The following is a 24079-nucleotide window of genomic DNA, read 5'->3' as shown; positions in this document are numbered from 1 at the left end:
CTCCAATCAAGATGAGAGAGAAAAGTTAAAAGAGAAGGAGGGGGAAAGAAGCTAAAGAAGATACAGTTTCAGGCTCCTTTCATGAGTTCTTTTTTTTTTTTTTTTTGAGACAGAGTTTTTCTGTGTAGCTTTGGAGCCTATCCTGGCACTCACTCTGGAGACCAGGCTGACCTCGAACTCACAGAGATCCACCTGCCTCTGCCTTTGCCTCCTGAGTGCTGGGATTAAAGGCATGCACCTTTAAAGGCAAACCCCCGGCCCTTTCATGAGTTCTATGAGAGTAAAAATTATGGATTGGGGCTAGAGAGATGGCTCAGCACTTGCTGCTCTTACCTGCATTTGGTTCCCAGCACCCAGAGTATAGCTCAAAACTATCTGTACCTCCAGTTCCAGAGGATCTGATGCCTTCTTCTGTGTTTTATAGGGACTGCACACATATGACGTACTTATAAACATGTAGGCACAATAAAAATAAGATAAATCTTTAAAATACAAAAGAATTATGGGTCAAAAGCTGAGAAACATAAATCTAAATTCTAGCTTTTTATCTAATTTGAGTAGAATCGTTATCCTTTTTTAAAAAAAATTATCTTACTTTCAACTATATCTACTTTGTGTGGATATGTGCACATGAGTGTTTGCCCACAGAGGCCAGCAGTGTCAGATATCCCCAGTGCTAGAGTTACAGGTGGCTGTGAGCCACCAGAGGCCAGTGCTGGAAACCAAACTCATCTTCCTGCCCTTGTCTCCTAGTCCTCACTTGGGCTGCTTCCATTCACCACTTTGCTCAGCAGCATTCTAGCTTCAGGCCAAAGTCAGTTCTGGAATGCAGTTCAAGCCCTCTGTCTTGAATAGCTCCCTACACAACACAGCTTTCTTTCTTACACTGTGCTGGGCTGATTCCTAGACCATCACACCTGCCTAAAGTGCTGGGAGGATGTCCAAATTAATCTTGTTACCACTGTACCTACAAGGAAAAAGGAAATAGCAAGAGTACTTAACACATGGCCTTCTGTGATGACTGAATAAACTAATGTGCACAGATACCTTAGAATGGTATCTAGCATAGACTAAGTGAGAAACAGATGACTAAATGTAGCACCTGTTACCTAGGATGTACATTAAGTAACTGCTTTGAGAATGAAATTGTGCCCAAGTCCCTGGTTTTCTTCATCCAGTACCTCCTTCCTTCACTAGCATGCCTAACTAGAAACAGTTGCTGCATCCTGTCAGACTTTCACCATAATTCCCAGTTCCTCCATTGCTTCTCACACTGGGGTTGACAGAAACTTCCTTCTTGCCCTGGTTTCTCATCTCAGGCTCCCTCCATTTTCTGTGTGTGTGTGTGTGTGTGTGTGTGTGTGTGTGTGTGTGTGTGTGTGTGTGTGTGTGTGTGTGTGTGTGTGTGTGTGTGTGTGTGTGTGTGTGTGTGTGTGTGTGTGTGTGTGTGTGTGTGTGTGTGTGTGTGTGTGTGTGTGTGTGTGTGTGTGTGTGTGTGTGTGTGTGTGTGTGTGTACGTACACATATGTGGAGGCCAGAGTCTGATGATGATGTCTTCCTCTATCACTCTCTACCTTATTTATTTATTCACTGAAACAGGATTTCTTACAAAACCTAGAACTATTTTACACAACTTGCAAAGTTTTCTGTTATTTCTGTGGAACAAACACCGGGCCATTCATGCACCCACCAAGATATACCCCATTTTTATTTTTCAGATAAGATCTTGCTAAAATGACCTTAAACTTACTGTTTAGTACAGAAAGGCCTTGAATTTGCAATTCTCCTGCCTCAGTGTCCCACCCTCATCAATTAAAAAATTTAAAAAGCAAATAATAATTCGTAACACTCCATTGTTGGTCCTGTCTGTTCATTTAATTTTGTTCCCCACCTTGCTCGCCACCCCCCCCCCCCGCCTTTCAGGAAATAAATTTCTCCTTTATGGGATTTATCTACCACTAGGTTGTAAAAGAAGGCACTGTTTTTTCTTTTTTCTTTTTTTTTCAAGACAGGGTGGCTTTGGAGGCTGTCCTGGAACTAGCTCTTGTAGACCAGGCTGGTCTCGAACTCACAGAGATCTGCCTGCTTCTGCCTCTCGAGTGCTGGGACTAAAGGCGTGCACCACCACCACCTGGCTAGGCACTGTATTTTTAGTGTCAAACTGTAAGCAATGTCCATACTGAGTGTTGTAGTTAACTCACCAATTTAAAAGTTAATTCTATGGCCAAGTGTTGGTGGTGCATGCCTTTAATCCCAGCACTCGGGGAGGCAGAGGCAGGCAGATCTCTGTGAGTTCGAGGCCAGCCTGGTCTCCAGAGCAAGTGCCAGGATAGGCTCCAAAGCTACACAGAGAAACCTGTCTCAAAAAGCCAAAAAGCCAAAAAAAAAAAAGTTAAATCTATGGTTTCTATGAAGATCTTCGACATTCTAAAATTTGATCAACACATTTATATCTATAATTCTGAATTACTTATTTCTAAAAACTGCCTCAAATTTAAAATGTAATATAAAGTGTTATATAAAGTATAGGTTATAATAATCTCATAAATTTTACTGGGCATGTACTTGAGAGTTAAAACCTTACAAATATAAAGAAAAACATGCAAGAGTTTGAACACACACTTAAAATGTCTCTGTGTACTGATACAGAACTAAGGATGCTTGTTTAGTGAGTTCAGCATGATAAAGTCATGCTACTCCATCTTTCTTCACAGGCTTCATGACTTCATGAACCTTTGCAAATCTAACTGTCCCTTCTCTGATGTCAGACATGAGTGAGCAGGAAAAACTCTACTTGAATGGAGTGGAGACAGCAATTTGTTAGATAGAAACCAGATAGAGGAATGACCGAAAGAGGAGCCACTAGCCTGGAAGTGAAAGTGCTATAACTTCATGTCTTTCCTCTTCTATCAGCTTTTCTAGGTGGTTAAGTAGGAGTATTCTTCTTATGTAAGACTGGGACCCTGAAGTCCAAGTCCCCTTTACTGAGCTTACTGACGGCAGTTCTAGGGACACGGCTGAATCCAGGCAGCCAAGAGGCCTACACAGAAGGCTACAGATAAAAGGAGGGAGCTTTGGGGTGTTAAAGAGATCATGGCAGCTAGCCTGCCATGAGATGAGGGGGATGTGTTAGTTCATGAAGACTTCTCTGCTACACTCAGAGACCTTGAGACCCAAAGACAGGTGGGGCCAGCCTGGTCAAAACCAACCTGTTTTCTCAGGATGTATCTGGAGGGCTCCCTCTTGCCATGAACATTTCTGAAGTCACCTATGCACACCTACTCCTTTCCCCTCCCACAGGCCTTAAAGACCTTGGCTCGACTTCAAGCCCTTTGAGAAGTGAAGGGTTGAGCCAGGAGTGCTGTGATCTGGTTTATACTTCAACAGGATCATTCTAGTTTCCAACTGGAATCTGAGGACACAAAGACAAGACTGGTGAAGCTACTAGAGCTATAACCCAGGTAAGAAATGCCGGTGGTCTCATATAGTAGGCAACAGCCAGAAGAATCCTCCTTCAGACAGCAAAACAGAAACAGACAATAATGGACAGTATAAGAAAGACAAAACAGGCAGAGACAAAGAACCACAGATAGAGGGAGAAATAAAGACACTAGGAAAGAGAGAGAATAAACCCATAGACAGAGTCTTGCATCAGGCAGTGAGAAACAGTGAGGGAGAGACAAAGGGAAAGGAAGAAAGAGAAAGTGGGGGAGGGGTATCTAACACAGGCCATCTTATTTAAGCAGTCACATGACTAATGAATGGTAGAATATGATTCAACAACAGTAAAGGAACTTTTTAAAAATTAAAATTAGCCAGGCATGGCAGGGAGGCGTAGGCAAGATTATCTCAGTGAATTCAAGGTTGGCCTAGCCTTAAGAGCAAGTTCTAGGCCAGCTAGGACTACACAGTGAGACTGTTGCAAAACAACAACCAAAAAACCCAGCAATTAATTATTATAAATAAGTGGGTTTCATTATGATATTTTTATACAAGTCCCCAGCGTCTTGCTTGGTAGCTTCTGGCTGGCCTAGTATTAGCAATGTAGTCCAGGCTGGCTTCGAACCTACAACAACATTTTTGTCTCAGCTTTCCCAGTGCTGGAATTACTAGCATGTGCCACCATGCTTGGCTTCCCTTTACTTTCACTTCTTTTTTCTTCCCATTCTAAATTCTATATATGAGAGGATATATGGGATACTTGTCTCTGTGAATCTGAATTATTTTACCATACATAATTAGCTCCTGGTTACATATGGCTAGGCCGGCTAGCCAGTAAGTTCCAGGAATCCTCCTGTCTCTATCTCCCTATCACTGAGATTATAAGCTATGCACCATGTCAGTCTTTTACACAGGTTTTTAAGACTGAACTCTGGTCCCCATACTTGTGAAACAAGTATTTTACAGACTGAGCTATCTTACCAGACCAATTTCTTTCTTCTTTTTAAAAGGACAAGCAAACATAGTTTATTGAGAAGTAGAGAAACAACTCCCTGACACAGGACAGGTACTTAAAAAAGAGTTGCCTAATGTCATGTCTTCTTTATGGCAGAAACAAGGACAAGGCAGAAAGGAATCCTTATACATTGTCGATGGGGATGTAAATTAGTTCAGCCAATATGGAAATCAGTATGGAAGTTCCTCGGGGAAAACTAAGAATAGAATTACCATATGATTTTACTGTAACACTCCCAGATACATAGCACAGAGAATTAAATGCAACACAATACAGACACTTGCACATCTACATTTACCACGGCACTAATCACAACAGCAAAGTTATGAATTAACCTGGATGCCCATCAACAGATAAATGGATAAAGAAAATGTGGTCCACACATACATAATAGAAATAGAATTTAATTTACCCATAGAGACTTTAAAAATGGGTCAGTGTTAGTATCAGTATCTAAAATTACAAACTGAAAATGAGTTCTTTTTCAAAACAAAGCTTCTACTTTTGTTTGTTTCAGACAAGGACTCATGTGGTTCAAGTTGGCCTTTAATTCATTATGTAGCAGAGGATAACCCTGAACTCCTGCTCCTCCTGCCTCTACCCCACAAATGCTGGGGTTACAGCACAAAGTTCCTTCTGAAAGATCTATTTCTCTGGTAAACTGAGTCTTTTCCTACAGTAATACACTTCTGGTATACTGGAGAAGCAGATGCAAATAAGGGGCAGCCTTTCACCATGGAGACAAGAATGTCAGTGCATGCTGCAATAATAAAACCAATTGATTTTTCTAATCTTAAAATTTTATGTACCAAGGGTGGGCATGGTGGTTCCCACCTTTAATCTTAGCACTCTGGAGGTAAATGGCTGTTCAACACCATGTGATGCTAGGAACTGAACCCAGGTCTTCTGTAAGAACATCAAGTGCTCTTAACCATGGGGCCATCACTCCAGCCACCTAAAGCAAAAGTTAATCAAGAGTAAAAAGAAGTTTTTCAAGCTAGTGGAGTGGAGTGCTAAAAATGCCTACTGTTCTTTAAGTTCAAAAATGTTTTCTGAGAATGTCAGTGTTATAAAGATTTAACTCCTTTAATTTACTGTACCAACCTGAAAAAAAAAATTCAATCTTAATAAAGGGGTTAGGTCAGGACAACCCTAAAGAATAATTTTCTACTCTCCAATACTCTTTATCTGAGGATGGGTTTGAGACACTCACTGGGAGCTTTCTTTTCTACCGAGTACTGCCTGTTTCTGTATCTAAATAGGTATAATGATCTTCTACAACTGAATCCACTCTACACTCTTTTGACAACTTTCCTCCTGGGTCCAGTTTATCAAATTTGTTTTTGATAAACAAATTTGATACAGGTTTCCCTGGCCTGTCACTGACACTGCTATGAACAGTACCCAGACAGAGCAGGAGAAAACTTGGAACTATCACCTGCATCCACACAACTGGGCTTACGAAGTATGACTTAGGGGATGTGTCACCTACTTGGCAATAGGTCAGCTTCTCCCTTCTGGCTTACATACCCCACAGGAGTTGTTCCTAAACATTTTAGCCTAGTGCTTCATATAAGCTCTGTACTCTAGTCATATAGGAAATGAGTTCTCACTTGGGACAGATGCCACCAGGCCTTATGTAAGATCTCAGTGAACCTTCACAACCATCTGTGCACCAACCTATATAAAATAGGACTCTCTTTCCAAACAAACTGGAATGCTTCTCTTTGAACCTAATATTTAAACCTTACACATGAACAAATGCTAAGTAAACAGAATAGCTGAGTTATTCAGATTATCTGAAAAGGAATTCTAGTATCCTCCATTAAATCTTTAATGGAGCCTACTTCAACAGCTGAACAATGAAAAGAAAGTGTGGCCTTTTGGATAAGAAAGTGTTCACCAGCTGGGCGTTGGTGCACACTTTTAATCCCAGCACTCGGGAGGCAGAGGCAAGCAGATCTCTGTAAGTTCGAGGTCAGCCTGGTCTACAGAGATAGTTCCAGGACAAGCTCCAAAACTATACAGAGAAACCCTGTCTGGGAAAACCAAACCAAACCAAACAAAAGAATGTGTTCACCTTATCCACAACTTCCTCAAGGAGGTACTAATATGTCCCAAAATGAACAAAAGGAGAGGGCAGAATGAGGTGAAAAGCCAATCCACAGGAAACAGACAAAACAATTCTGGACTGTTTACTACATTTAGGACGCTTTATAAAAGTTCTCAATTTATAAAGTAGATTCACAGTGTTAATATTCAAGAATGTGTCTGATAGAACATGCCTGTAATCCTGAGACCAGAGAGGCTTCAGTACGAGGGTCATGAGTCCAAGGCCAGCCTGGGTATACAGCAAGACTTTGTGTTTAAAAAAGGAAAAGAAAACAAAGCCCAAACCAAAAAGCACAGAATGGACAATAATGAAATTGAGGCTACCTATTTCAATGCCTGTATATTAGTGTTTGTACCTACCTCCTTCGCACTCTTAATTTTGGTCAGAAATGTATGCAGTTCCATGGTTTCTGCAAACAGTGCTCGACATACTGCCTGATAATGATTTGGTGCCTCCGACTCAGCTGGGAGATGAGCAGCACATATCTACAGGAGAAAAAAAATGAAATAATAGAATTGGGCTATTACTGGCATTTTAGGTACCATTAAAACAGACACACCCAGTCTACCTGTGTTTTTTCTTTTAGTCAAGTCCTATTATCCAAGGTTTAATGTACCACAGGACCATGCAGAAAGTCCACATGATCTATGGAGAAAAATGTTTTAACTAAAGGACGCCTAACAGCAAAGATAAGCTGACTAGAATTAGCTCCTATTGGAAGGTGATAGGACATGCACCAAAGTTTAGCCTGACAGGGGAAAAAAAGGGAATTCCTAAATATTGAGGATAACTCAGATATTTTAACAGTGTCATTACTAGTTTCAGCTGTCAACCTGACAGAAGTCTAACCTGGAAAAAGGTAACCTCAACTGAAGAACTGCCTTAATCAGATTGGCTTATGGCCAAGTCTTTTAAAGACACGGTTTCTCTGAGTAACAGCCCTAGCTGACCTGGAACTCACTCTGGAACTCAAACTCACAGAGGTCCACCTGCTTCTGCCTCCCAAGTACTGGGATTAAAGTTGTACACCACCACAGCCAGCTATGGCCAAGTCTTAATTGTGGCCATTTTCTTAATTGCTGATTGACTAGGAGGGCTTAGCCCACAGTAAGTAGTGCCATCCTTAGACAGGTAGGTTTGGATTGTAAAAGAAAGCTAGCTAAGCAAGCCAGAGGGAGCATGCCAGTAAGCAACATTCCTCCATGGTTTCTGACTCAAGTTATTGCCCTGACTTCCCTCAACAATGGACTGTACCCTGGAAAATGAAACAAACCCTTTTCTCTCCAAGCTGCATTTGGTCATAGGACTTATCACAGAAACAGAGAAAGCAAACTAGGACAACCAACTACCATTTTCTGAGCATTTCTGAGCATACATATCTGACATGTCATATATACAGCACAATACCATGCACTCTCCAATATAATTCTGAATCATCCTCATTTTGTTTTGTTTTTTTAACTATGAGCAGAATCTAAGCACACCTCTACTGGGTTCTGAAGCCCACACTTGTTCCCTTGTGAAGCCTGGGGAGGTGGGAATGGAGGGTGGAAGAGGGCACAGAGCCGGCCCAGCACTCAGGTGCTGTCTATGGTCCTCATGCCCCAAAATGACTGTAAGAGATGCAACTTAATATGATGCAAAGAGATTTAGAAACAAATGCATACCGGGTCCTTATTACACTGCAACAATATCCTCGTAAGAGTCCAAAGAATAATGTTATCTTTCTATAAAATAATTATTGTGTATCTATGTTCAATAGTCATATTTTTTTTAAGATTTTATTTTTATTTCTTACTTATACAGTCTATACAGTCTTCTGCCTGCATGCCAGCAGAGGGCATTCAAGGTGGTTGTCAGCCACCATATGGTTGCTGGGAATTGAACTCAGGACCTTTGGAAGAACAGTCAGTGTTCTTAACCGCTGAGCCATCTCTCCAGCCCCAACAGTCACATTTTAAAGCATTTCATGTGCAATAAAAAGCTGTTTAGCTTCTCTTAATTAGATATTAATATAATTGTTGGAAAGAAATCTGCAATATTTTAACAATTCCTAGAAAGAATCAAGGGAGCTGGATAAGGTGAGTCCATGGCTGCTAGGTAGGCAGAGACAGGGACACTAGGAATTCATGGTTATCCTCCACAACACGGAAGGCTCAGGCCTGCCTGGGCTCCATGAAACACTGTTTTATTAAAAGGGTCAAAAGAGGCCGGGCGGTGGTGGCACACTCCTTTAATCCTAACACTCAGGAGGCAGAGGCAGGTGGATCTCTGTGAGTTTAAGGTCAGCCTGGTCTATATACTGAGTTCCAGGCCAGACAAAGCTACATGAGACCCTGTCTCAAACAAAAAAAGAATATCAAAAGTCAAAAGAAAAAAAGGTATTCAATGGTAGTTGTATTGCTTTTCATGTTTCTTAGCTTCTTTTTCTTTGTCTGCCTTCCTTCCTTCATTTCTTTATCACACAGAAGATTTCTGTGTTGTTTGTGGTGACAAAGTACCAAGAAAAACAAAGGAGCAAGGATTAATTCTGACTTGTGGCTTCATAGGTTTTAGTTCAAGCTCACTTGGCTCTCTTGGTTCTGGGCCCTTGTGTGGTGAGAAGTTGAACACCACAAGGAAAAGATGAGGTAGAATAATGTGGCTATATCATGGTGGGCAGGTGGCACAGAGGGAGGAACTGGCAGAGAATACCCTCCAAAAGCACTCCACAAAGGCCTACTTCCTCCAAAAAGGCCAATCCAACTATGATCTTACCAGAGGACTAATCCACTGATGAAGTTATCATCATAACTTAATAGCACCACGAGGTGAGAACTAAGAGCCTTTGTGGGGTTATCCTATCCAAAATGTATTATCCCTACCCAAATTCAAAATTATTTCCTTAAGATTCTTTTTTTCTTTCTGGAGATGGGGATCAAACCCAGTGCCTGTGCTCGATAGGCCTGTGCTCCACTCCTGAGCTAAATCCCCAATCCTAGGATGTATTTTCTAAGACAGCAATTCAATATCAAATTTCGTGAGATGTTCATCACAAGCAAACCAACAAAAAGCACATTCACAAAAACTACTATAAACCTTGATCACTAAAATGATACAAATTTTCAGATCCTATAATCCCTATCATTTGTATTATTGCAACTTAGTTTCATGCTTTTGTAGCATGAATTCTAACTGGTATTAAAAATAAAAACTTGTAGTCAGCTATCAGGGGTGAAAGCTGAGGGATCAGAGAAGCAGAGCGGCAAGTCACTAGAGTTCTTACCTATACCAATACTTAGACCAAAGGGACGATCCTGTCCTCAGACTGCATCCTCAGACTCCATCATCTCCTGTCTTATATTCTTCTCTCTGCCCAGCCATATCCCTTCCTGTCTCCACCTCCTTAGTGCTGGGATTAAAGGTGTGAGCCATCTGTGTGTCTCTTCCTCCTCTATTCTTTGTGTAGCCCGTCCAAACCACACATGGTCAAGCCTGTAGCCACTGACAGAACATAAATTTTGCTTCTGTTTTTTTTTCCTAAAGATTTATTTATTTATTATGTATACAGTGTTCTGCCTGCATGTGTGCCTGCAGGCAGAAGAGGGCACCAGATCTCATTACAGATGGCTGTGAGCCACCATGTGATTGCTGGGAATTGAACTCAGGACCTTTGGAAGAGCAGGGGGTGCTCTTAACCTCTGAGCCATCTCTCCAGCTCCCAAATTTTGCTTCTTATGCAATATCTTTTTCTATTCTTCACATTTTACCTTACTGTTTATCAGTGGTCTTCACAGAATTAGCATGTCAGTTTTGATCTGCCAACTCCCAAATATGTTTAAATTTTTTTTGTTTGTTTTTGTTTTGTTTACGGGACAGGGTTTCTCTGTGTAACAGCTCTGGTTATCCTGGAACTAGTTTTGTAGACCGGGCTGACCTCAAACTCACAGAGATCTGCCTGCCTCTGCCTCCCAAGTGCTGGGATTAAAGGTGTGTGCCACCACTGTCCGGCTACATTTTTGTTAAAATTATTTTGTTTTTGACTACCCTGTAAGCATCGATGGGGTTCGGCATGATACTTCCACACAGGCATATGACCTGTGGTGCCTAATCTTTATTAACCTAGTTTATATTTGGATCAGTTTTGTTTTTCTTTTACATGAGAGGAACATGGTGTTTCTTTTTATACACAGCTTATTTCACCTAGGATACTATCCTTCCATGTCTATTTTTAAAATAAGCCTTAACATCTAGAATATCTAATATGAATAAAATTTGTGGAAAGTTAACACAGGTGGTTCACAACAGCCTGTAACTCCAGTTCCAAGGCATCTGTCACCTTTTGCTGGCCTCCTTCTTGGGCCATCTGTGTATGTATGCATCTATCTCCTCTCTCTCTCTCCTCTCTCTCTCTCTCTCTCTCTTAAAAAAAAAAGCTGGACCATGGTGGGCACACCTTTAATCCTAGCACTTGGGAAGCAGAGGCAGGTGGATCTTTGTGAGTTCCATGACAACCAGGACTACAAAAAGAAAACCTGTCTTGAAAAACAACAACAAAACTAGTAAAGATTCTATCTAAATAACTCAGAGATTCTCAAGGTTAATTTGTCAACTCTGTCTTAGTTCTCATCTCTATACATTTATAGTCTTCAGGTAGGCAGCAAAACTGAACAACAACAACAAAAACCAAAAGAACAAAAACATTCAGTCTTATCATTGTATACAAATCCTATGGTAAGGCCAAAATCAAAACTCATATAACAATCAGCCGTGACGGAATAGCTCAGTCTTCCAGTACAGAACCTGCTCACAGCTGCCCTCCATTCCACGGAAAGGAAACGCAGACTGCAGTGACACAAAGATAATCAACACCATAGCCAGGCCATAGACACACTGTTGTCAAATGCTGAGTCACTATGCCACTCTTTTAAAGTAAGAGATAACGACTCACAGAAGGACAAATACTACCTGAACTATGGCTTTACCTTCATGACATCTTGATAGGACCGAATAGCTGAGATGTTTCTCTTTCCTCCATCTTCATCTTCTGGGCCTTCATCTGCAGCCTCATAACCCTCATCACTGTTACCATCAGCCTCCACAGTGTTGGCCATTTGGTCGATGAGCTGCTCTAGAGGAGGGCTCAGCTCCCTTTCTTCATTTTCCTTCAAGCCATAGTCCAATGCTTTATAGATAATAATTCCCAAGGATTCAATGACCTAGGAGCATTAAAGAAGGTGGTAAATGGAGGTGACTGGAGACTCTAAGGACTAACTAAGGTACAAAATGTTCAGCATTTCAGACTTAACTATTATTTGAAGAGAAATTTAAAATTTTTTTACCAACGCATATATTTAAAAAATTTGAAACCAGCAATTTTTGTGTGATTTCATTATAACCTATCCATAAATCCTTTTCATACTTTCTTAAGCTTATACTAGATGTTTAAGATCAGTACTTCCCATTCATACAAAAAAAAAAAACTGATCAAGCTGACTTGCTATATTTCAAAAAAAAAAATATGCCAATGTTTAAATACTTCACAGATACCCCAAAGTAGCTGAGACTGAAAATTCAGTTCTAAGTAGCAATTACTTAAGCCCAAATAACAAGAAATCTCTTCATATCAGTACACCGAGTTCTACTCACTGGAGACTTATTTTAAACCTAGAGCTTGCAATGAAGGACACAGATAACCCTCCCTCCTGCCCACCTACCTCCATCAACAATACTTTCAGGCAATACGAGCCTGACTTGTGGGTCCATCACTGCTAAACAGCACCCTGACAAGTGCTCCAGATGTGGTCAGTATGGAGAATTCTAGATTATTCCTCAATACTGCCTTTCTCACTTGCTCAGTAAAATCACAAATGTAGTGCCTTTATTTTACTTTATAAAACCAATAGCACTAGTCATTTCATCTTGGATCTTTTTCCTTTAAAAGAAAGTAACAGGCTGGGCATTGGTGGCGCACGCCTTTAATCCCAGCACTCGGGAGGCAGAGACAAGCGGATCTCTGTGAGTTGGGGCCAGCCTGGTCTCCAGAGCAAGTGTCAGGATAGGCTCCAAAGCTACACACAGAGAGAAACCCTGTCTTGAAAAATCAAAAAAAAAAAAAAAAAAAAAAGTAATAGAGTCAATGACATAATAGCTTTAGAATGAAAATTACTGACCCTTATCACTAGTCATCTGGCTCAAGGAAAAATATTTTAGGTGATTTTTCTGTAAAATGGGTACTAATAACATTTACATTTCATGAGATCTTGGAGACATAAAATGCATGATTATGTATGAAAGGAGAGTACCTGAGTTAATAAGTGTAAACTATCCTTCCCCCTTCCCCTACATTCACTTGTTTCCAATGTTTATCTAGTTACCAACCCCAAAATTGCAAAGAAACTTCATTTCCTTTATTCTACCTTGAGTTATTCAACAATAATTTGATTTTTAAAGAATAATCTATGCAGTATTTTTTAACCTGAGTTGTAAGATAAGTTAAACACAATAGCATCAATGTCATCATATAGAACACCTGTAAAAGCATTCACTCAATTACTCAACAAACTCAACAAAATCTGGAAGCTATATTACCACAGGAAATAATTCAAGCATTTAAAATGAATATAGTATTTCTTAAAATTCTTTTTCAAAGATTTATTTTATGTATATGAGTGCTTTATCGACTATGCCAGAAGAGGGCATCACATCCCATTACAGATGGTTGTGAGCCACCATGTAGTTGCTGGGAACTGAACTTAGGACCTCTGGAAAAGCAGCCAGGGCTCCTACAGCTGAGCCATCTCTCCTACTTTAAAAAAAATACTTCTGCATAAGATAGCAGATTAGAAGCTGCCTCTTTGTGACCTGATGAAGGGAGAAGAGTCAAGATAAGGTAGATGGATTGCTCCAAAGAGAAAGCAGATAAGCATCAGGAATACACCCCTGGATGATTGGGCCAGCAGAAACTGCAGATAGAATGATGTAGGGAGAAGCATATGGAAGGGAGATTTGGAAAATCCTCCCTGCTTGCAGAAGCCCTGGGAGCAACGGCCATTCAGTGCAGGGCCTGCCCACTGACACCAAGTGCTGGGCTAGAACGCATGGCACCAACACAAGGACTTGGAGCCTAGGGAGTCAGAAAAAGACAAAAGGGTCGTAGAGGGGCCAGGAACTTGTAGTTACAGGTGCTGGCTGCAAGGCCATGGAATGTGGCAGCCGAAGGTTGTCTTACTCTTCCATCATCCCAGAGTGACTTAACTGAAGGGAAAAGCCCATCCTACCCACACCCAAAGCAAGTGACAACCTGGGAGTACAATAACCAGAAGTAAGCCAAGGTGAAGAGATTCCACAAGGACAAAGACAGCCTCAGCAAAGAGTGGGAGCCAGAAGTACCCAGAAGAAAAGAAGTATTAGCCATCTACTGTCCCCATTTCCTCAGAGCCTTGGACACCAGAACTCATGTATCCAGAAAAGTGTGGGCCTGGCAAACCACAGAGAAGCAATAGCTGATAGCTGGTGGAGAGAGACTAAAGGAGCCATCCCAAGCTCTGAAAGAAGGAGCTACTAACTAAATCTGACACAAATTCTTGGCAGGAAGGACGTACTGATCCAGGTTGCTTGGCAAACACCAAGCAGGACAAATGCAAGAACAAACAAGCATAGAAACAAACAAAAATTGAATTTAGACATGTGTTTTCAAATTTCAAAAAGTCAAAGAAAAATCTTTCTGAAAGAAGCTAGTGTTGGAACAACCATCTTACTAATAAGGTAAGGAAATGAAGGGCATGGGACTCTCAGAAATGTGAAGGACTCCAGGAAAGACTGTCTGCAGAGACTGGCTGATCAAAACTGCAGTACTGTGGGAAGACTGAAATGTCATACAGGTCCAGATACAAGTTACCTTATCTTGGGCTAACACTAGTCGCCTGGATAGTTCACCTTATCCACACCTGTGTGTCTGCACTAACATCTTATGAGTAATAGATAAAAACAATTGGAACCTACTGACTTAGCAGAACCACTGGCTTCCACCAAAGCTAAGAATGTTACCAGATGGCCTCTGAGGCCTATAGAAAGATTCCCTCATCTTGCTGTACCTGCCCCTGTGATGTTACCACCAATGTTCTATAAAACCTCATGAAGCTTCTTCTAGGTCCTGGGCCATTGTCATTCAAAATGGCTCCAGAATAAACAATATCTTATTCTCTTTAGGGTAACAACTGTGTTTTTTTTTTTTTTTGCATCAATAGAAAGCATTCAACCAGATGGAAACAAAATATTCATTGCCTAGAGGGAAACAACAACAAAACCAACCAACCTATATACTTTGTACTCTACAAGGTTATCCTTCAAAAGTGAAGGAGACTTTCTCAGAACCAATACAATGTCCTAGGTGCCATCACTAGCTTGGGGAGTGGGGATAATTCTTTAGAAAGAAAGAAAACAAGTCAGAAATGATCTTTATGAAAAGAAAATCACTGAAGAAAGAATAAATTAGGGTCAAGTAAAACTTTTCTTCTGACTATTAACAAATGACAGTTTAAAATAATTAACAGCCACACTAATTATGTGTGCTTACATATGTATCTCCTGTGTTGCGTATGTATGCCTGACTATAAGCCAGAAATAATACAAGTGAAAGGAGGAAGAACTGGGATTATTTTGGTAGGACAGGTCATTTGCACTACCTACAAAGTGGCTGGAATAGTGTTACAGGAAACTGAGCTTGAATTAGTTGTAAATGCACACTGTAAACGTTAGGGCAGCCAGTGTTCTAAGAAAGGTGAGAAAACACAATCATATAAAATGTTCCTTTGAAATCACAAAAGGCAGGAAGACCATTGAATGCAAAAGAGAAGAGCAGAGACCAAAGGTTGAAAAAAATAGAAAACAAATGTGGTAGATGTTAATACAACTTTATCAGCAATAATTTGGGGCATCAATAGTCTACATGCTTCAAATATGAGTCTAAAAGTGAAGTAAAAATCAGTATATTGTCTAAAAGAAAACCCCTTAAAGGAATGGAGACAAATAAACTAAGCTGACACTAATCTAATAAGAACAGGACTACTCCATGACACTGCCTGGTGAATCTCTGGCTCACTCAAAAATTGTGAATTGTTATGGACACATCTTAATTCTCCAACAAGACTAAGCTCATTAAAAGCAAAAATCCCTCTATACTTCATAAGTTCAAATTGTTTTATAAGCAGTAGGTACTCAATATTCAATGGACAAGTAAGATATTTATATAAGATATAAATTCTTCCACTCACGTATGCAAGGTTCCAAGTTTAGATATGGACCCTATGGTCACAGGTAGGATTACCTGTCACTTTAATCTCTGTCCTCCCAATTGACCACCACACTGATAATCCAACCTGATTGGCTCTGAAACATCCTGGAGTTCTCCTACCCAAAAGTAAAGAGCATCTGGTCCATTTAAACATTCCAGAACTGTTCGTCTTAAGCCTGACTTCACCCTGAGTCACAGTTCACTGTAAATGAAGCCAGCCTCTTATAGACAAAGGGATAACACAGCTGGGCTTCATTATACTGGCATGTTCACCAGGTGTCTCTTTCCTTCTATGGAAATGAAGGAGCCTCAAGAAGTTTGTATGTCGTTAGTTCTTAGTCTTGAGCTCAGGACAAGAGGTGACCACAAGAAAAACTACCAAAAATTTAAGAGTATTTGGACACATATCTGGATATAGCATCTCCCAGTTAAGATAACTACTTAAAATTAACTTTAGAAGAACATTGGTCAAATCATGTGGCAACATTTTTAAAGGCTGAAGGAGCTGGAGAGATGGCTCGGTGGCTGGGAGCACATACTACTGCTCTTCAGAGGGCCTGAGTTTGATTCTTAGCACACTCACAATCACTCCTAACTCTGACTCCATGTGGACTTGATGCCTCTGGTCTCCACAGGCACAAATACTTATGTACACATACACCCCACACACACACACACAATGAAAAATAAAATAAATATTCAAAAGTAAAATGATCAAGTGTGTGGACTCCTCATCAAAGATAAAGTAGATGGCAACAGGCACATAAAAAGAACCTGTTCTCCATGCAATGGTATCTCACGTCTTTAATTCTAGCACTCAGGGTGGGGAGGGTGGTGGTTGGAGGAGGGAAGAAACAAGCAGATCTATGAGTTCGAGGCCTGCCTGGTCTATAAAGTGAGTTCCAGGATGGCCAGGGCTACACAAAGAAACCATGTCTTGAAAAACAGAAGAAAGAAGGACGAGAAGGAGGAGGAGGAGGAGGAGGAAGAAGAGGAGAAGAAGAAGAAGAAGAAGAAGAAGAAGCTGTACACTGTATGATTTTCAAAGGAATTTCAAATAAAAATGAGACACTACTATACACCTTTACTACAATGGCTAGTCCAAAAGCTGACAGCAATAAATACTAACAAGATGTGGAATAATGGGAACTGTTTCTCTCTCCTCTCTTTCTCTCCCTCTCTCCCTCCCCCACGCCTCGGATGGTGTTTCACAATGATGCTCTAGCTGGCCTCAAGCCACCCCTCTTCCTCAGTCTAGGAAGTGGATGAATCTACAAGTGCATGCCAGCTCACCAGCTGTGACCAACAGGAACTCTTATTCATTGATGCTGGGAATGCAATATGGCCCACAGTTCAGCAGTTTCTTATAAAAGTAAACATCTTACCATATGATCCAGCAATTATATTCAAATAAGCTGAACATTTTATGTCCACATAAAAAATCAAGACATGAAATATTGACAGCAATTTTATTCATAATTGCCCAAACACAGACAGTAAATAAGTGGATAAGTAATGTGTAGCACATCAAGACACAGGAATATTATTCACAGGTAAAAAGAACTGAGTTAAGGCTAGGTACAGCTCAGTGAGGCCTGAGCCTAGCAATCAAAAAAAGTTATCAAATTCAAAAAAACTGCACAAAATGTGAGCCCTTAATGATTTTACTAGAGGAAGCAGTCAATTTGATAGGCTGTTTGTTGTAGCATTCCAACCATGTCACATTCTGGAGGAAATAAATCATGGTTGCCAGGCTGGGGGGGGGGCACGGGGGGGGCCCGCAGAGCACCAGGTTTTAGGGCAATGAAAGTACTCTATCAAGCAGTACATCTATCTAGAGGACACAGTAATGAGAGGCATGTCATTTTGCATGTGTCAGGACCCAATAAATGTACAACACAGAGAGTGAACCCTAATACACTAAGGACTTCCAACAATAACAACAGACCAAGAATGGTTCTTCAGCAATAAGGAATGTCCCAAAATTATGCAGAACAATATGGGAGAAGGGGAGGACTGTGTGTGGTCTTTTATTCTGCAATCCGAACAATGCTCTGAGAAAATGAATAACACACAGAAGCTGCAGCTTAGAAGGCACAGTGGCAAAAAACAAGTTTGAAATGAGCCCCAATGGTGTGTTTGTTTGCTGTCTTCTTAGCAAACGGGCAGTGGCAGACATTGCTGAGCATGGGTCCCTCCACTCTTGCCTCCACCTGTGACCCTCACTGGGGAACCAGGCAGTCAGGAAGTCAGCCTGCAGCATGGCTTTCACTTATGTATTTAGTATAAAAGCATCATGTGATGCTTGAATGCTTTATTTAGGTTTACTGTTAATTCTATGTGGTAAAGATTCTATGTCTGTGTGTCCAGTTGGATCGAGTAGTACAAATCTTACAAGTTACACACACTGGACAAGAAAGAGGTTGAGCCAGGCACTGGTGGTACATGCCTTTAGTCCCAGGACTCTGGAGGCAGAGGCAGGTGGATTTCTGTGAGTTCAAGACCAGCCTGGTCTACAAGAGCTAGTTCCAGGACAGCCTCAGCCTCCAAAGTCACAGAGAAACCCTTTGAAAAAACAAACAAAAAAAAAAAAAACAAAAAAAAAAAAACAAAAAAAAAAAAAAAAACAAAAAAAAAAGAAAAAGAAAAAAGAAAAACCAAAAGAACTAAAAGGAGGAAAACAAGGAGGGATGTTTGGGGAGAAAAGGGAGAAGAAAGAGTAAACAGGCAGGCCTTTTGCAAACTACCTTCAATTCTAAACTACTTGAGAGGGAATGAAAGAATAGCCACAGCCTGCTGAGCTGTTAGGGAGTATCACCATGCTTCCAGCAACACTCAGGCAGAGCTTGTCTCACTTCTCACAGCAAAACCATCCCCACCTCAAACAACCTCAAGCTAAGGCCCAGTTAAGTTTAAGCAACTATATAAAATCCAAAGAATTAAAAAAAGAAAAAAACGATAGCACACATGCCTCTGTAATGTGATTAGTCTCACTTAGATTCATCTCTTAGAAGTCTAGTGGCTTTCAAATGTAACTTCCATTTGTGTGTCTGTGCACATGTGTATGTTGTATGTACATACTTATTGTGTGTCTGAGGATACAAGTAAATAAGTGTTCATGTGAAGCCCAGAGGTTTTCAGGTAAGTGTCTTCCTCAAGTGTTCCCTGCCTCATCTTTTAGTTTTAGTTACTTATGTATGCATATATGATGAGTGTAAGAATATGGTACACGTATGCCATGTGGTATACATGTGGAGGTCAAAGGACAACTTTCAGGAGTCAATTTTCTCTTCCACCGGGGACTCCAAGGATAGAACTCAGGTCATCAGGCTGATATGGAAGAACTTTTACCTACTTAGCTATCTCAACAAGCCTTCATCTTATTTTTTGTGGTGGGGGTCTTTCACTGAACCTGGATCTAACTAATTCAGCTAGACTGGCTGACCAACAGGCCCTAGGGATCCTTCTGTCTGTGCCTCTCCTCCAGGGCTAGCACATGCTGAACTGCATCTAGGTGCTGGGGATCAGTTAGGTTCCCATGCCCACTACACACTCCATGCATGGAATCGGAGAGTGTCTCTGATTTTAATCTATACCCGAGACAGCAGGATTTTAAATATACCTGAAAGATGACTGTGGAATCATGCCATTAGAATTATCCTAATCAGCTACAAAATGAAACTGCTGGAGGAATCATGTGATAAGTCTCCCAGTGACAGCCACAGCCTGGATTCCTTCCTACTAAAGTCTCTGGGAATCACTGTGAAAGCAGGAACAAAAACACCTGTGCTGGAGCCCCTAAACCCTCAGGGAAGGTTACCAGATGAGGATCTAAAACTCACTGACTCTCATACAGCCTCTTTAAGATGGCAAGCAAATAGCTTCTACCACTATTGAGCCAGGAATGGAGGCTGACGTCACCGTGGCAGATGCTTAAGTCAATGATAAGGCAAGTATGAGCATTAAAGGGGGGGCTATGGAACAACAGTGGGTGCAAAGGAAGGAATGTATGGAGGAAATGAATAGGACTTTTCAGTGTTTTAAGTGTAGGAAGGAGGAGTCCTAATTTTGGCTGTGCTAGCATTTTGGTCAGTTCAGACACCTGCAGGGAATACAGTCCTAGGCAGCTATGTGGCCTAACTATAAGGGGTTTCTTGGTATACACTTAAGTCAGTGGTTATGTGAAATAGTCTAAAGAGAACATAGCAAAGGAACTAACTACTGAACCATCAGCTGGAGGCTAAAAAGCCCAGGACTGGACTATAAAGGAGGGACAGTACTGGGGAAGGAATAGGAGGATGAAATAAAGACACTCACAAAAATCAGAGAGAAAATACTTGAAGAAGGAAAACATAGTGTGTATTTGAATGTGTCCAAGGGAGAAGGGGAAGCACAGAGCATACCCACTGTGGTGGTGACTATGTGACTGCTACAAGGATAGTCCACATGTATAAACAGTGATGTGTACCTAGCAGTCTCAGAAAATTCTATCAGTAGGAAGAAAAATACATGGCAGCATCTGGCTATGAGACGAGGCAGAGGGGACGAGGCAGAGGGGAGTGGTGTGTGTGTGTGTGTTTAATAATTTATTTAACTTTATTTTATAATCATTGGTATAAAGGTGTCAGATCTGGAGTTACAGACAGTTGTGAGCTGCCATGGAAGAGCAGCCAGTACTCTTTACCTCTGGGCCACCTCTCTCCAGTCCCGTGTGTGTGTGTGTGTGTGTGTGTGTGTGTGTGTGTGTGTGTGCCCGTGTGTGTGTGTGCCCGTGTGTGTGTGTGTGTGTGTGTGTGTGTGTGTGTGTGTGCGCGCGCGCGTATGTGTTTTACTTTAGGAACAAGCTTCCTTCACATGTCAATCCCTTCTCCTTCTCCCTCCCCTCCCCCCATGTGTCTGTTTTAACACAACAAAGTATTATATGTCTGGAAATAGTGATGAAGTAGGGAAGGAAAAGCTGAAGACAATGGGAAGACAGAAGTCAGGATTACTGAAATGATCAGGTGACCAATTACATCCCCCAAATAGTTTAGAGACTTCCCCTCCCCCAAAAACCTAACACTTTACCTGAAGTAGATCTGTCCTGTTTGTGGGGTTTTGGTTTTGATGTAGGCTGAACCCAGGGCTTGTGCTTCAAGTGCTGGCCCAGGTGCTTTTGTTACGTGATTAAAAAGTCTATTTGCACATGAATAGTAATTACTCCTTGACCAACATTAGAGGACTTTCTAGGTCAGCATATCATATATTCATTCACATGTCATTCAAAGCCATTACAAACAGTCCCCAGGCTCTCAGCATCCCAATGTACATCACTTGAAGCACTTGGTGTTATACCTTTCCTTTCTGACTCACAATACCCGCTGCTAAGTTGTCCTCACCCAGCATTGTGTCTGACAAATCCCACCTCCATTCGGCCTTTAATTCCAAGTATTGGGGAGGGTATGAACAAAAAGAACTTTCATATTTGCCAACATAAACAGAATATAACTATAACTATATTGTAAAATGTCTAACAATTTCTTTTAAAAGTCAAACATATTTGCCACACTAAGTACCAATTACATTTCTAGCTACTTACTGTCTTAGGATTTCTATTACTGTAATAAAAACATCATTACCAAAAACAAGATGGAGAGGAAAGCGTTTATTTTATTGACATGTCCACATCACATCACAGCCCAGCATTGAGGAATTCAGGACAGAAACTCAAGGCAGAAATCTGGAGGCAGGAACTGAAGTAGAAGCCATGGAGGAACACTGCTTATTGGCTTGCTCCTCATGGCTTCCACAGCCTGTTTTCTTATACTATCCAGAACCACAGGCCCAGGGGTAACACCAATAGTGGGCTGGGTCCTCCCACATCAACCACCAACCAATACCCACAGACTGGACTACAGCCAAACTGGATGGAGACAACTTCTCATTTAAGGCTTCTCTCCCCAGATAATGCTAGCTTCCTCAAGTTGACAAAAACCCAACCAGGATATTTACCCAAGAGCAGTAAACATGTATGTCTACAAAAAGATTTTTCAGATCAGGCATGGCAGGGCACGATTTTAATCTAATCAGGAGGCACAGGCAGAGATAGGTGCATCTCTGTGAGTTCAAGGCCAGCCTGGTCTACGTAGAAAGTTCTAGGACAACCAGGGCTACATAGAGAGATCTGTCTCAAAACAAAGACTCACATAAACTGGGGAGATGGCTCAGCAGGTAGAGTGCTGCCAAGCATGAGGACCTGAGTTTGATTCCCAGAACCCACAAAAAGCTGAACGCAGTAGCACACACCTATAATTCCTGTGTTCCTATAGCATGACAGAAGGCAGATACAAGAGAGTCCCTGGGAGCCCTCAGGCCAGCTAGCCTGCTGTACACAGGATTGAACAACAAAGGGCCCTATCTCAAAGAGGAAGGCAACAACCAACACCCAAAGTTGTCCTATGACCTCTACATGCACACACATCATACACAAGTATTTTAAAAAGACTCATAAGTAAATGCTCATAATAGCCACATATTGTAAAACAACCTAATTGTTCAACAACAGATGAATAAACTAACACTACACAAGAAAAGAAACAACCCAGAAGCAACAATAAAGGCAGTATAAAAGTATATCCTGATGATTCTGTGTACAGGAGATTGGGATTGGGATTGGGATTGGGGGTGGGATAGGGAAACTGACTGCAAAGAAAACTTTCTGGGATGAAGAAATGATTCGGAGAGCATTTACACAAGACTACAGATTTATTTATACATAAAACTATTTAAATTAGAAATATTTCATTACATTTAAATTTTTTGTGACTCAAGACTTGTTTGTTTTCAGGCAGTGCCTCACCTTGGTAGCCTAGGCTGGCCTGGAACTCACTCTGTAGTCCAGACTGGCCTTAGACATTCTATAGTCTCCTGCCTCAACCTCCCAAGTGCTGGGATTTAGAATTGTTGAAAACTAGCTGAATGAATTAATTCTGTGATGAGGACACTGAACCAGGAATCTTGAGATGGGATTCCGCCTGCTATCAGATGTGTGACCTCACACCAACTACTCAATTCCAGGTTATGCTATTCAGCTTACACCAGCATTAATGAGTATGACAAATAATAAAACACAGAACTAAAACATGAAAAACCATAGGTATAATACTTTAGTTTTGATAAACAGAAAGGCCAGGTAAAGTTTTTTCAAGTTGGTGCTAAAATAAATTATACTGTAAAAAAAGAACTATATTAGCAACCTAGCAGTCATCATGAGACCCTGCCTAACCTCTCTGAAGAAATGCTCAATTTTGGAATTGGTTCTCTCCTTTAGTTGAAGAAGAAATCAACCTTTAAGGTCATCTGGAGAAGAAACAAATCAAAGACAATCAAATATGAACACTGAGAAAAAGAAGAACTTTCTTCCACTGTTGAGGATTTATACATATACATTACTAATTAGTAATGAAGCCTGCTTAAAATGATTGGGAGACAGGGCATGGTGACAAGTGCCTGTCATCCCAGCACTTGGGACACTGAAGCAGGAGGATCGTGAGGTCAAGGCCATTCTTGGAAACAAGTAAGTTTAAGACTGAGCAATATAAGGCACTATCACAAACTGACATATTGGGGCTATACACACAATAAAGCATCACCAAGCCCCTACAGTGATTAAAAACTCTGAACCATACCATATCATGGATGGTTAAACACATGTGTGCTGCTCAGCTCTTTTGTTAACTCATACACGCTAGAGTCATCTGGGAAGAGGAAACCTTAACTGAAGGATTGCCTCCATCAGACTACACTGTAGGCAAGCTTTGGGGCAGGCATGTTCTTGACTAATGATTGATGTAGGAGGGCCCAGTCTAATATGAACAGGTGGTTCTGGGTTGTATAAGAAAGCAGGCTGAGCAAGCCATGAAGAGGTAGCCAACACGCAACACTCTTCCATATCTTCTGCTTCAGTTCCCCTCTCCAGGCTCTGCCTGAGGTCCTGCTCTGACTTCCCTTCATGATGGACTGTAAGCTATAAGATGAAATAAACCCAAGTTGATTTTGGTCAGTGTTTTATCACAGCAATAAGAGGAAACTCATACATTATGCTAAATAAAAGAATTCACACAAAAAGCTAGGATTTCACTAAATGAAACATCTAGAATATGGAATTTATAGACAGAAAAAATACTTGAGACTAGTAGGAAGAGGTTAGTTAAGGTTTGCTAAGTACAGAGTTTATGTAACAATTTTGGAAGCAGAC

The 24079-nt window shown here is 41.0% G+C and overlaps 1 protein-coding gene across 3 annotated transcripts in view; it reads right to left on the bottom strand.

The window, feature by feature from the left end:
- Window positions 1-24079, bottom strand: part of Spire1 (spire type actin nucleation factor 1) — a 115862-nt gene that overhangs the window by 45273 nt on the left and 46510 nt on the right. For all 3 annotated transcript variants that reach the window (XM_027402697.2, XM_027402695.2, XM_027402696.2), the window contains exons 3-4: window positions 11534-11767; window positions 6929-7054 (exon numbers count right to left, since the gene is read on the bottom strand). In XM_027402697.2, the coding sequence (XP_027258498.1) occupies window positions 6929-7054; window positions 11534-11767 (360 nt within the window). The remainder of the gene's footprint in view (window positions 1-6928; window positions 7055-11533; window positions 11768-24079) is intronic.

Source organism: Cricetulus griseus, chromosome 2 (assembly GCF_003668045.3).
Source record: "Cricetulus griseus strain 17A/GY chromosome 2, alternate assembly CriGri-PICRH-1.0, whole genome shotgun sequence".
NCBI classification, from domain to species: Eukaryota; Metazoa; Chordata; class Mammalia; order Rodentia; family Cricetidae; genus Cricetulus; species Cricetulus griseus.
This window is presented reverse-complemented; position numbering and strand designations above follow the sequence as displayed.